Source organism: Rana temporaria, chromosome 6, assembly GCF_905171775.1.
Source record: "Rana temporaria chromosome 6, aRanTem1.1, whole genome shotgun sequence".
NCBI lineage: Eukaryota > Metazoa > Chordata > Amphibia > Anura > Ranidae > Rana > Rana temporaria.
The window spans coordinates 197,622,746-197,637,404 of NC_053494.1; the positions used below are offsets into that span (position 1 = coordinate 197,622,746).

At 48.6% G+C, this 14,659-nt stretch overlaps 1 protein-coding gene across 1 annotated transcript in view; it reads right to left on the reverse strand.

The window, feature by feature from the left end:
* LOC120944138 (histamine N-methyltransferase A-like) overlaps nucleotides 1–12,456 on the reverse strand; it is a 31,093-nt gene extending 18,637 nt beyond the window's left edge. Inside the window, exons 1-2 of the mRNA XM_040358047.1 lie at nucleotides 12,336–12,456; nucleotides 6,812–7,015 (exon numbers count right to left, since the gene is read on the reverse strand). Coding sequence (XP_040213981.1) covers nucleotides 6,812–7,015; nucleotides 12,336–12,424 — 293 coding nt within the window. The 5' untranslated portion in view covers nucleotides 12,425–12,456. The remainder of the gene's footprint in view (nucleotides 1–6,811; nucleotides 7,016–12,335) is intronic.
* Nucleotides 12,457–14,659: the final 2,203 nt, after the last annotated feature.

Here is a 14,659-nt window from a genome sequence, read left to right on the forward strand (position 1 = left end):
GTTTTACCAGATTGAGCCCTCCCGTCTCATAACTTGCTTCTGAGCATGCGCGGGTTTAAAACGTCGTTTTAGCCCACACACGATCATTTTTTACAACCCGAAAAACAATTTTTTTTTTTAAAACGACGTGAAAAAATGCAGCCTGTGCGAAAAAAAAATTGTCGTTTTTTAAAAAGAAGTTTTTTTTATGCCAAAAAATGATCGTGTGTACGTGGCATTAGCCTAAGGCCCCTTTCACACTGGGGTGGGAAGTGCGGTGACGGAACTGTGGCGGTATTCGGCTGCTAGCGGTGCGGTTTTAACCCCCCGCTAGCGGACGAAAAAGGGTTAATACTGCCCGCAATGCGCCTCTGCAGAGGCACATTGCTGGCGGTATACCCGCGGTTTCCAATTGCTTTCAATGGGAAGGAGCAGTGGAGGAGCGGTAAACACACCTCCAAAGATGCAGCTAGCAGGACTTTTGGAGCGGTCCTGCTAACAACCGCTGTTTAGGGTCGGTTTGCAGGCGCTATTTTTAGCGCAATAGTGCCTGCAAACTGCCACAGTGTGAAAGGGGCCTTAGAGCTGGCAGGGGGCCGATGCTGCATCCAACTAGGTAATGATTACAAAAAAAATAAAAAAAATTCCCATACTTCACTTTTAAATGCCCAACATCATCTACACACCAGCTCCAATTTCAGAAATAGGCGTGACCTCATAAAATGGGAGCCCAGTAGGCCTTTATGTGTTGGCTGGTGGACAAGTCCTCTTTAATATAGGCACTGGTGTTTAGAAAAGATTGTGAGAAACACAATTAATCATTTGCCGCTGACTGCCTTTTCCTGGGGGCCGCATTCATTTGAAGTGCAACTAGCACCCAACAAATGTGTTTGGAAAACTGTTGAAACAATAGAAACTCTTCTATTTGTAAACAGCTTTACAAAATACAATTAAAAGCAGGAAAGAAAATCACATAAGCAATAAAACAAATGTCATTGCCATTGCCATATAACCTCACTTCTGATCTATGGTCATCCACTGTCATAGTATATGGTCATGTGTATGGTATAGGCAGTGGTCTCCAAACTGTGGCCCGGGGGCCAGATGCGGTCCTTTGCTTGCCTTTATCCAGCCCTTCTCCCTTTCTCCCACAGATACAAGACACTATTTTGCCAACTGACACCATCAATGGGGCACAATTTCTCCTATTGACACCAACAATGGGGCACTATTCCACCCAATGATACCAATGTTGGGCACTATTCCTCCCAATGATACCAATGTTGTGCACTATTCTTCCCAATGATACCAATATTGGGCACTATTCCTCCCAATGATACCAATGTTGGGCACTATTCCTCCCAATGATACCAATGTTGGGCACTATTCCTCCCAATGATACCAATGTTGGGCACTATTCCTCCCAATGATACCAATGTTGGGCACTATTCTTCCCAATGATACCAATGTTGGGCACTATTCCTCCCAATGATACCAATGTCGGGCACTATTCTTCCCAATGATACCAATGTTGGGCACTATTCCTCCCAATGATACCGATGTTGGGCACTATTCCTCCCAATTATACCAATGTTGGGCACTATTCTTCCCAACGATACCAATGTTGGGCACTATTCTTCCCAACGATACCAATGTTGGGCACTATTCCTCCCAATGATACCAATGTTGGGCACTATTCCTCCCAATGATACCAATGTTGGGCACTATTCTTCCCAATGATACCAATGTTGGGCACTATTCCTCCCAATGATACCAATGTTGGGCACTATTCCTCCCAATGATACCAATGTTTGGTACTATTCCTCCCAATGATACCAATGTTGGGCACTATTCTTCCCAATGATACCAATGTTGGGCACTATTCTTCCCAATGATACCAATGTTGGGCACTATTCTTCCCAATGATACCAAGGTTGGGCACTATTCCTCCATCTAATACCAAAGGTGGCGATATTTACTCCCACTGATGCCAGGAAAATTTCCAATCCCGCTAACCATAGTCTGACCCCCCTAAAGACTGAAGGACAATAAAATGGCCCTTTGTTTAGAAAGTTTGGAGACACCTTGTTGAAGCATTGGGTGCAAAACTTGCCTGGGCAAGTGTTGAATTTGTGCCTGGCTAATGGACGTGGATGTTAGAGTGTTGTGTCCACAAATAAACTAAAAGGCTTCTAGACTACCTCTCATTTTCGCAGCCAGCTCTCTCCTATAACCTGCCCCACCAGTTAGATTGATCCTGCTACCGGCCCCCACCCCCCTACCCTAATAGTACAGTGGAACCTTGGATTACGAGCATAATCCATTCCAGGGGAATTCTCATAGTCAATGGAAAAGAAAATAATATTCGCATTGACTTCAATGGCATGCAATACCGCATTAGGCAAGAGGTGGGGGGAGCTGAAGAGCCTCGGAAACACTCGGAAAGGCCCGAGACAGCTCAGCTGACCTTGGAAATCCTCGGAAACACCCATCAACTAACTATTTCCGATTATTCTTAAACGGCTCCGCTCAGATCTGACTTCCCCGCACCTCAGGCCAAATCTGGTACTGCACATCCCATTAGCTTGAATTCTGCTTGTTTTGCGAGACAACACTCAAACCGAGTTAATTTTTTTTTTTAAAGTTGCCCGGCTATCAAAATGCTCGTTAACCGTGTTACTCGTAAACCAAGGTTCCACTGTAGTTCCCTGCCCCCAATGGCATAAACCCATCTGCTTTCTCGTCTATGTAATATAAAACAAAAAGCTCTTGACACCAGGAGACATCTTGAGGCATCTAGCCCATGTCTTGGTGGTTCATCTCTTATTTCTAAGGACACTGGGGTAGATTCAGGTAGAATGGCTTATTTTTGTGCGGGCGTAGCGTATCTCAGATACGCTACGCCGCCGTAACTTAGTGAGGCAGGTTCTGTATTCACCAAGAACCTGCGCCCTAGGTTACGGCGGCGCATCGTAAATCTGCCGGCGTAAGCGCGCCTAATTCAAAGAGGTGGGCGTGTTTTATATAAATCATGTAAACATGATGCAGCAGCAGCCACAAATACATACCACCTACTCACAATATTTCCTTCTTGACTCCACATCCCCCAGAACTGGTGTCTTGGGGTGCATTAGGCTGCAGTGATATCCAGATTAATTATGTGTTGCCCCCACATTTCCTATTATTTCTGCCATGGTAAGGTTGCCCATTCACTAGAATTACAATATCATCTATATTCCATTTCCTTTCCTCCTCTGCTGCCCTATCAGTCAACTCTACTGCATCATTACCCTCCTTCTGACACACCATCAACCCCCACCATCTGCTGCCCTATCAGCTGCTTCTATTGAACCATTACTATCCTCCTAATTCAACATCTCCGTCCCTCTGCTCTCAATAACCCTTGCTTTCCAGTTGCATGTGGATGGAAGATCCATAGGGAAAGTTAGGATGGCAGAAGCAGGTCATAGAGGTGTTGATTATTTTGAGAAGTAGCCACTCATCGCACTGGTGCCAGGGTCTAGCAACACTACTGTGTGCTCGTAGGCAGGTGCAGTCTACTTTCTCCACTGCATGTGGCAGCATTGGAGAGGGAGAGGAAGTCAAGAGGAACAGTTCCTCTATGGTTTCCTGGGTCACTGGGGAAGCTATCTGGTTGGATGCTGTCGCCCCATGTGACTGACGGCCATCTTGGGTCAGGAAGAGTCTATTTAAGACACCGGCTCTCAGGCTTAGCCCGCATATAGCATGTGGGTGGTGTAGGGACAGGTCACCAGTCTGTTAGGGACAGTAAACAGTGGTAGCGAGAGGTTCCAGCTGAGTAGGGAAAGGATAGGAGCATGCCATCCTTCCTGGAAGCTTTCCCATTTGGGTACGGACTGGTCAGTCCATATTCCGCCCCTTAATAAAAACACGTGCAAATCCGAGTCCTGCTGTGCTACACATCCTGTGAGTGCTCTCGGTTGGTGGTCTCCTTGCTGGGCCTGCCGAGAATTACAAACTTTAATACAAGTTCTGTTTCCTGCAACTGGACCCTTAGGGCCAGATTCTCAGTGGAGATACGCCGTCGTATCTCTGTGTTGCGCCGTTGTATCTATGCGCCTGATTCTTAGAATCAGTTACGCATAGATATCTGTTAGATCCGACAGGCGTAAGTCTCTTACGCCGTCGGATCGCAACTGCATATTTACGCTGGCCGCTAGGTGGCGCTTCCGTCGAATTCCGCATCGAGTATGCAAATTAGCTAGATACGCGAATTCCCGAACGTACGCCCGGCCGACGCAGTAAAGTTACGCCGTTTACGTTAGGCTTTTCCCGGCATATAGTTACCCCTGCTATGTGGTGGCGTAAGTGCGGCGTACCAATGTGAAGTATGGCCGTCGTTCCCGCGTCGAAATTTGAAAAAGTTACGTCGTTTGCGTAAGTCGTCCGTGAATGGGGCTGGACGTCATTTACGTTCACGTCGAAATCAATGACGTCCTTGCGGTGTACTTTTGGAGCAATGCACACTGGGAAATTCCATGGACGGCACATGCGCCGTTCGGGAAAAACGTCAATCACGTCGGGTCACAGTACATTTACATAAAACATGCCCCCCTGATCCAAATTTGAATTAGGCGGGCTTACCCCGGCCGATTTACGCTACGCCGCCGCAACTTACGGAGCAAGTGCTTTGAGAATACAGCACTTGCCAGTCTAATTTGCGGAGGCGTAACGTAAATCGGATACGTTACGCGGCCGCAAAGATACGCGGTTCTATGTGAATCTACCCCTTAGTGTTTGCTTTTGCCGCACCACACTGCACCTCCCCCTGTGCTCCTATTCTTAAAGCTGGCCGTACATGTATTGATCTAATCCAGTGTTCTCCAAACTATGACCCCAGGGCCAGATGCGGCCCTTTGCTAGCCTTTATCCAGCCTTTGGGGCATTCTTTCTCTAAATAAGTCACTATTCCTCTCACTAACACCAACTGTGGGGAATAATTACTACCACTGACACAAATAAGGGGTCAACATTCCTCCCACTGCTAGTATCAATGATGGGACACTATTCTTCCCACTGACACTAACAATATGGCACTATTCCTCCCACTGACACCAATGGGTGGAAACTATTCCTCCAAATGACACCAATGATGGGAAACTATTCCTCCAAATGACTCCAACATTGGGGAGCTATTCCTCCCACTGATACCAATAATGGGGCACTATTCCTCCCACTGATACCAATAATGGGGCACTATTCCTCCCACTGATACCAATGATAGGCTCCTCCTCCTCCTCCTGACCTCCTACCTTGAGGTCATGTTTATTCCCACTGATGCTGGGCCTGGGACATTTTCTACCCCTCTGCCCACAATCTGCCCCCCCTAAAGTCTGAAAGACAGTAAACTGGCCCTTTATTTGAGAAGTTTGGAGACCCCTGATGTAATCATTAGAGAAAATGGTTGTTTCAATATTATGAACAGATCCATCAGTTATTAACCATTTGATTGTTCAACTGATGGCTATCTAATGTGTTGCTTTTGAGCCGCTTTACTTTGCTATAGGAGATGAAAAGCAGTCCAGAGACGGCATCATAAAGCATGTATTTGCCAAAACACAATGGAAGCCTAGGCCCGGTAAGCATAGAGATAAACACCGGCATAGGCTTCTCTGTAGCGTACAAGTTCAAGAGCCCAGTCCTTTGTTCCCTTCGCAAATGCAGGTCAGGAGCAAAAAAAAAACAACTTAGGTGTGGGGAGCGTGTTTTATGTTAATTCTTGGTGACCCGACGTGATTGACGTTTTTTTACGAACGGCGCATGCGCCGTCCATGTACATATACCAGTGTGCATTGCTCCAAAGTACGCCGCAAGGACGTATTGGTTTCAACGTGAACGTAAATTACGTCCAGCCCTATTCGCGAACGACTTACGCAAACGACGTAAAAAATTCTAATTTCGACACGGGAACAACGGCTATACTTAACATTGCGTGCGCCACCTAATAGCAGGAGTAACCTTACGCCGAAAAAGCCTAACGTAAACGACGTAAAAAAATAGCGCCGGCGTACGTAAATTTGTGAATCGGCTTATCTAGGTCATTTGCATATTCTACGCCGAAAACGACGGAAGCGCCACCTAGCGGCCAGCGTAAATATGCACCCTAAGATACGACGGTGTAAGAGACTTACGCCAGTCGCATCTGATGCCCCGTACACACCATCACTTTATGTGATGAAAAAAAACGACGTTTTTAAAAACGTCACTTTAATTGACCGTGTGTGGGGGAAAACTTCATTTTATGTCTTGTAAAAACGACTAAAAAAAAATTGAAGCATGCTTCAATTTTATGTGTCGTTTATCAAAACGTTGTTTTTTACTTCACAGAAATTGACCGTGTGTAGCCGTCGTATCTCCTTTGTGAATCTGGGCCTAAGCCTACACTACTGACATTGGAGACCATCAGCATTGTCTGTCAGTTTATTGTCCAATTGTTTGTGGGCCCCTCCATGACCTTGGCCGACCCATGCTTCTTACGGGAAAGCCAACCTAAATGGTTGCACACTATTGTTCCCCCTAAAGGGGCCCCGCATGATCCTGCTCCCTCCTCCTTCTCCCATAGGCACAACTTGCATATCTATACAGAGATATTTAGTTAGAAAGACATCAGTCAGGACATGCATGGCTTCCCCGCGGTCTAATGTTCAGGCCTAGGCCTATGATGTAACAGTTGACCCTTTCACTGCCATGACAATAGGACAGTGTAGGTATGTGTAGATCGCACTGTCACAGAAGAACATATCTAAAGGGAAAGCACCAGCAGGCAGGACAGGAGGTCCGGGTACCGTACCTGGACACAATGGCGGCCAGTTTGGTCTCTATGAAGTCCTGCATGCACTGGTGCTCTGTGGAATTCTGTAGGAAGAGGCGGAAGGACTCGACGTATCGGCTGTTGTCAGACATCAGGCTCCTCATCTCAGGCTCCATGTTTTCTTCCTCCGCAGCAAAGAGAATGAAAAGCTTCTTGTGTTTGTCTTGGCCTCGGCTCCCGGCCCTGTGTGAGAAAAGACAGGATTTCAGTGCTGTGCCCGGGAGATATTAACTGTGTGCAGATCGTCCACGCTTACTGCTTCCGATGTGTTAGATGCTTCAGTTTCATTTCCTGTACAATTCTTTATTTGTGATGCACAGAAGGAGGACAGAAATACAAGATCTTAAAGGAACACTAAAGGCAATTTTTTTTTTTTTAAATAACAAACATGTTATACTTACCTCCACTGTGCAGCTCGTTTTGCACAGAGTGTCCCCGTATCCTGTCTTCTGGGGTCCCTCGGCGGCTGTCTCGGCTCCTCCTCGCAAAAGCTTTCCACCTTCATGCGAGCGAGCGAGCATGGTGGAAAGCTTTTGCGGGCGCGCTCCCGTGATACAGCGGCGTTGACACACATTGCAACAAAACACATGAGCCCGGATTCAAAGAGAATTGCGCTTTTTTTGCAGAGGCGCAGGGCAACGATTTTGCCCGGCGCCCCCGCAAATTTGCTCCGCTGCCCTCGATTCACGGAGCAGTAGCTCCGTAAATTGCGAGGGCGCGCCGGCAAAATTGCCCGGCGCTAGAGCACGCAATTTAAATGATCCCGTAGGGGGCGGGAATCATTTAAATTAGCCGAGTGTAGAGCGCATGCTCCGTCGGGAAACTTTCCCGACGTGCATTGCGGCAAATGACGTGGCAAGGACGTCATTTGTTTCAGAGTGAACGTGAATGGCGTCCAGCGCCATTCACGAATCACTTACGCAAACGACGTAACATTCAAATATCGCGACGCGGGAACGACGGGTATCCTTTAGCATTGGCTGCCCCTACTATTAGAAGGGGCAGCCTTACGCTAAACACGCCGTACGGAAACAACTTAACTTGCGTACGCAGGGCACACGCAACATTGTGAATCGGTGTTAGTATGCAATTTGCATACTATACACTGAGCACAATGGGAGCGCCCCCTAGCGGGCATCGCAAGAATGCAGCCTAAAATATGCGTGGCATAAGAGCCTTATGCCACGCAGATTTTAGGCTGCAGTCGGCGTTACGATGTTCCTGAACCAGGAGCACTCGTAACGCCAGAGCAAGTAAGCAATTGCGCTGTGTAACCTATGGTTACACAGGCGCAATTGCTTATTGAATCTGGGCCATGGTAACAGTTTACCAAATGATGTGGTGTGCTAAAGCATATAATTCAGGAATCTTCAAACTACGGCCCTCCAGCTGTTGCAGAACTACAAATCCCATGAGGCATTGTAAAACTCTAATGCCGCGTACACACGATCGGTCAAACCGATGAGAATGGTCTGATGGACCGTTTTCATCGGACCAAACCGATCGTGTGTGGGCCCCATCGGTTATTTAACCATAGGTTAAAAAAAGCAATCTTGTTTTAAATTTAACCGATGGATACCTAACCGATAGAAAAAAAAACGATCGTTAGTAGGCACAACCAAAAAAAAAAAATCCATGCATGCTCAGAATCAAGTCGACGCATGCTTGGAAGCGTTGAACTTCGTTTTTTTCAGCACGTCGTTGTGTTTTACGTCACCGCGTTCTGACACGATCGGTTATTTAACCAATGGTGTGTAGGCGCGACAGACCATCAGTCAGCTTCATCGGTTAACCAATGAAAACGGTCTATCAGACCGTTTTCTCATCGGATGGACCGATCGTGTGTACGCGGCATAACATTCACAGACAAGACTAGGCATGATGGGAATTGTAGTTCCTGAACAACTGGAGGGCCGTAGTTTGAGGACCCCTGGGCCATATATGCATTAGCAAGGTGCTTTGGGGTGCCATTAACCACTTCAGCCCCGGAAGAACTTACCTCCTTCCTGACCAGAGCACTTTTGCGATTCGGCACTGCGTCGCATTAACTGACAATTGCGCGGTCGTGTGGCACTGTACCCAAACAAAATTGACGTCCTTTTTCCCCACAAATAGAGCTTTCTTTTGGTGGTATTTGATCACCTCTGCAATTTAAATTTTTTGCTCTATAAACAAAAAAAGAGCGACAATTTAAAAAATATATATATTTTTTACTATTTGCTATAATAAATATCCTTAAAAAATATTTAAAAAAAATGTTTTCCTCAGTTTAGGCCGATATGTACCGTTTAACACAATTTTATGGTCAGTGTCCATCTGCAGCCTCAATGCAGCCTAATCTGTGCCCATCTCCAGCCTATGTGCCCATCTCCAGCCTATATGCAGCCTATGTGCCCATCTCCAGCCTAAATGCAGCCTATGTGCCCATCTCCAGTCTATGTGCCCATCTCCAGCCTAAATGCAGCCTATGTGCCCATCTTCAGCCTAGATGCAGCCTATGTGCCCATTTGTAGCCTCACCATCTCTCGTGAAGTGAGGGAATCACCAAGCCGTCATCTCCTGTTCACTCGTCGGCAGTCACATACACAGTCCCGCCTCCGCCATCGGCATTGGACCAGCTCCTGTGATTGATAGAACACTGGTCCAATGCCGGTGGTGGAAGCGGGACTGTGTGTGTGACGTTAGAGTAAACAGGAGATGACGTCTCGGAGATGACGGCTCGGTGAATTCTGGCGGCGCTCGTCCCCCTCTGAGCCCAAGGTACACTACTATCGGCGTATAACACGCACCCGTGATTTTCCCCCTATTTTCAGGGAGAAAAAGTGTGTGTTATACGCCGATAAATACGGTATTCTTCCATATGTTTTTGGTAAAAAAAAAGAAAAAACGCAATAAGCGTATATTGATTGGTTTGCGCATACCTGTATAAAACAGGTATTTGCATCACTTCCAGGTATTGACTCCCGCGGGAGTCACGCCCCTTTGCGTCCCCCCCCCCCCCCCCCCGCTGTCTTCTGGGAAACTTAGTGTTCCCAGGAGAGAGCGGGGACAAGTGACGGCGCGCCGCTCACTTGCGCTTGCGCAGTAGGGAACCGGGCAGTGAAGCCGCAAGGCTTCACTTCCTGATTCCCTCACCAAGCATGGCGGCGGCAGCATCCGAGGACCGAGCAATTGCTCGTCCTCGTCTGCCGACTTCGCGGACACGCTGGACGGGTAAGTGTTAATTTTTTAAAAGTCAGCAGCTGCAAAATTTGTAGCTGCTGGCTTTAAAAAAAAAAAAAAATCGGGGGGTCCTCCGTTTTAATTGTGTCCTAGGGAGTGATTCTAACTGTGTGGGGGGGGGGGGGGGGCTACGAGTGACACAACAGTGATCACTGCTCCAAATGACAGGGAGCAGTAGATCAGTGTCCTGTCACTAGGCAGAACAGGGAAATGCCTTGTTTACACTGGCGTCCCCCCCGTTCTGCCTCTCCGTGACACGATCGCCGGACATCGAGTCCGTGGGTCCCGCGGGCGCGGTCATGGAGCACGCGGCAGCAAATTCAAAGCAACGTTAAAAATGACATTTCATGATGTGAAATTCCTAATCTTAAACTGATTGTAAACCCTCAATTTTTTGTTTTTAATAAACATAACAAATATGTTATACTTACCTGCTCTGTGCAATGTTTTTTCACAGAGCCCTGGTCCTTTTCTTCTGGGGGGGGGCATTGGGGCACCAGGCCCCTCCTCTTAATAGGTTCCCCCAGGGTCACAGCTTCTGTGTGTCTCCCAGAAGATGGGGGAGGGGCCGGACATGGCGTAGATCGCCGCGGATACTGCGGCGATCTATGCCTGGAAGTGGGAGTAAATACGTGTATTACACAGGTATCTGCTTCCTCCTCCCCCTGAAAGGTGCCAAATGTGACACTGAAGGGGGGAAGGGGATTACGAAAAGCGGAAGTTCCATTTTTGGGTGTAACTCCGCTTTAAGGGCAGTAATCTGTAATACTATCAGCTAATCCTCTTGAGTTTAGATACACTTTAGGCTTTTCAGCCGCCTCTGAAACAGTTGCACTCAGAAAACGCAGCTAGAAGCTGGAAGGCTGGAAGGCTGGAAGTGAGAGTTCATGTTGTACTAAATATGTGGAATTCCAGGAACTCTGAGAATGTACATACAGACTCTTCCTATGCCAACCAGCTGGTGCCACTCTCCTGTGGTGGGTGCCAATATTTCTTTGTATCTTTTTAAATCAATTAGGAAATGACTTTCAGGCAGAACTCTGACATACTGTATGTGTTAGTGCTCTGTAGACCCTTTATGTAGAATGTGCAATTAGTGAATCCAGGAAGAGCCTCTCGTTTCTCAGCAAGGACTATATAAAGGGATGTAGGTTTTCAGTCCCGACATAGGACTTTGCATAGGTCCAGCCACTGCATGGCACAACCAGGAACAGGACAGTACTTGGGTCCAGGGACAGGACCAGGAACAGCACACTGCACAGGACCAGGGACAGGACACTGCACTGGACCAGGAACAGGACACTGCACTGGACCAGCACACTGCACTGGACCAGGAACAGGACACTGCACAGGACCAGGACACTGCTCGGGTTCAGGGACAGGACACTGCTCGGGTTCAGGGACAGGACACTGCTCAGGGACAGGACACTGCACAGGACCAGGGACAGGACACTGCACAGGACCAGGGACAGGACACTGCACAGGACCAGGGACAGGACACTGCACTGGACCAGGACACTGCAGTGGACCAGGAACAGGACACTGCACAGGACCAGGACACTGCTCGGGTTCAGGGACAGGACACTGCTCGGGTTCAGGGACAGGACACTGCACAGGACCAAGAACAGGACACTGCACAGGACCAGGGACAGGACACTGCACAGGACCAAGAACAGGACACTACACAGGACCAGGGACAGGACACTGCACAGGACCAGGAACAGGACACTGCTCGGGCTCAGGAACAGGACCAGGAACAGGACACTGCTCGGGTTCAAGGACAGGACACTGCTCGGGTCCAGGGAGAGGATACTGCTCGGGTCTAGGAACAGGACACTGCTCGGGTCTAGGAACAGGACACTGCTCGGGCTCAGGAACAGGACACTGCACAGGAACAGGACACTGCTCGGGTCCAAGGACAGGACACTGCTCGGGTCCAATGACAGGACACTGCTCGGGTCCAATGACAAGACACTGCTCGGGTCCAAGGACAGGACACTGCTCGGGTCTAGGAACAGGACACTGCTCGGGTCTAGGAACAGGACACTGCTCGGGTCTAGGAACAGGACACTGCTCGGGTCTAGGAACAGGACACTGCTCGGGTCTAGGAACAGGACACTGCTCGGGTCTAGGAGTCTAGGAACAGGGCACTGCATTGGTTCAGGTACAGAACATTGCACAGGCCCAGGTTCAGGAACAAGATATTGCAGTTCTAGATCCAGTTCTGACAACTCTGTGCTCTGTGTATAGAAAGTTCAGTAGAAAGCAGAAGTGTACTCACCGGACTGGGAAGTTGTGAAGTTGCAGCAAGCTGAGATGACATGAATGAGGGATTGCAGAGTCATCACTCCTTCTGTACCGCCTACACATTCCACCCAGGTCATGTGTTCAGGAAGCCACTCAGCTAATGCCTATTGTAAATGCAGAGTATGAGTTTAGGTTTGTGTCTGTGTTAGGCAATAATATTCTGACACAAAAAAAAAAAAAAGGTATCACAGACAGAACTGAGCTGCGTTGCTGCCAGGGCGCGAATACGGCTACATTCACCTTAAAGTGGATGTTTTCTGATGCATTAAAAAAATGTGAACAGGCGGCTTCTGATGTCTCTGCAATAACACACACTGACCTGCCCATTCCCAGTCTTTGTGAGGGCTCATTCTGTCATGCAACAGCCCTTGTTGCCCCTCTGAAAAGTGATCCCTGGTGGATAGCTTTTCAGAGGGTGGTTGACAGGTGGCTGGGAAGTGATATTTCACCGCCTGTTTTAACACTTAGGCCGCCGGACCGTTTCCAGCGGACATTCCTCCTCCGGATTTTGATCCGATGGCTTGTACACACCATCGGATCAAAATCCGCGGTCAAGTGTCGCGCCGTCGCCGCGACGATGACGTGTGCGACGCTGGAAGGTAAATACTTCCACGCATGCGTCGAATCATTACGACGCATGCGAGGGAGGGGAGCGGACGGACTGATCCGGTGAGTCTGTACAGACGACCGGATCAGTCCGCTGGACTGGATTCCAGCGGATAGATTTTGTAGCATGCTACAAAATTTTTATCCGCTGGGAATCCGTTGGCTGGATTTTTATCCGCCGAAAATTGTCCGCTCGGGCCTACACACGACCGGATCTATCCGCTGGAACTGATCCGGTCGTGTGTACGGGGCCTTAAAAGACCAAAGCGCTACACTGATTGATGTTAAACAATTCATTATATTCCTCCTGACCAGCTTGGTCGCATCTGCTTGAAATGGAGTCTAAATGGATTGGATGGGATGTTAAGGCTACCGTATTTATTGGGGTATAGCGCGCTCCTGTGTATAGCGCGCACCCCTAAAGTTGCCCCCAAATCCTGTGGAAAAAAAGTTTTTTGTACTTACAGTTTGTTGTCTTGCGCGGCGTCCTCGTCGGGTCCGGCGTCCGTCTGCGGCTTCGGGTGTCCTCTTCGTCGGGTCCGGCGTCCTTCTGCGGTGTCCTCCTCGCTCGTTTACCGCTTTCCGGCGCCGAGTTTGAATACTGTGCCGGCATATACCGAGCGCAATACACTCGGGCAGGCTCGGCTACTGTCGCACTCACGTCCTGTACGTCCAGGACGTCAGCGCGAGAGGAGCCGAGACTGCCCGACAATACACGAGTGTACTGCGCTTGGTATATGTCGGCGCAGTATTCAAACTCGGCGCGGGAAAGCGGGTATCGGCGAATATCGCGCACCCACGATTTTGCCCTGATTTTCAGGCCATTTTCTACATTACCTACCCCAAGGCATTCCCACTGACCACTAACTATGGGGCATTTTTACTTTCATTGGCCCCTCAAAGATCTAAAAGACAGTGAACTGGCCCTATGTAGAGGTTCCAACATTTTTCTGTTCTTTCCAAAAGGTTAAGGCTAGAGATACACAATAAATCGTTTTTAATAAGTTTGGTTTCTGGAGCTTCTTGCAAATGGAGCCTCAATGATAGGAAGGATCAACATACCGTATATGTAATGCGGTTTCAATATGTGGATAGGCACCTAAAAGTAAATAAATCTGTATGATCTGACACAGATCAAGAAATGTCACCAAATACAGCTACAGGTTGGTCCACCCTTATCGGCACAATACAGGTGCCTCTTGGCTCTGTCTTGTTACCATAGGTGTGCGCACAGGGTTTGCCAGGTGTGCCCAGGCACACCCTAATCACCCTGTGCAGCACAGATTCCCCCTACTGCCCTGGTTCCCCCCTCAGGCTCCCCCCCCCCCGCAGCACCTCCGGCTCTCCTCTCCCTCCAGCTGTTGCTCCGGGGATGTTTTAGAATGAGTGGGGGAAGGAGCCGGTAAATATGTAACTTACCAGCCCCTTCCCTTTCATTGTGAGTGATTGGTACTACTATGTGTTTGACCTTAATGCAGTGACAGGACACTGACCTACTGCTCCCTGTCAGCGGGAGCAGTCATCACTGTCGTGTCACTTGTAGCCCATCTCCCCCACAGTTAGAATCACACCCTAGGTCACACTTAACCCCTTCCTCGCCCCCTAGTGGTTAACCCCTTCCCTGCCAGTGCCATTTACACAGTAATCAGTAAATTTTAACCACTTAAGGACCACCCCATGTACATGTACGTC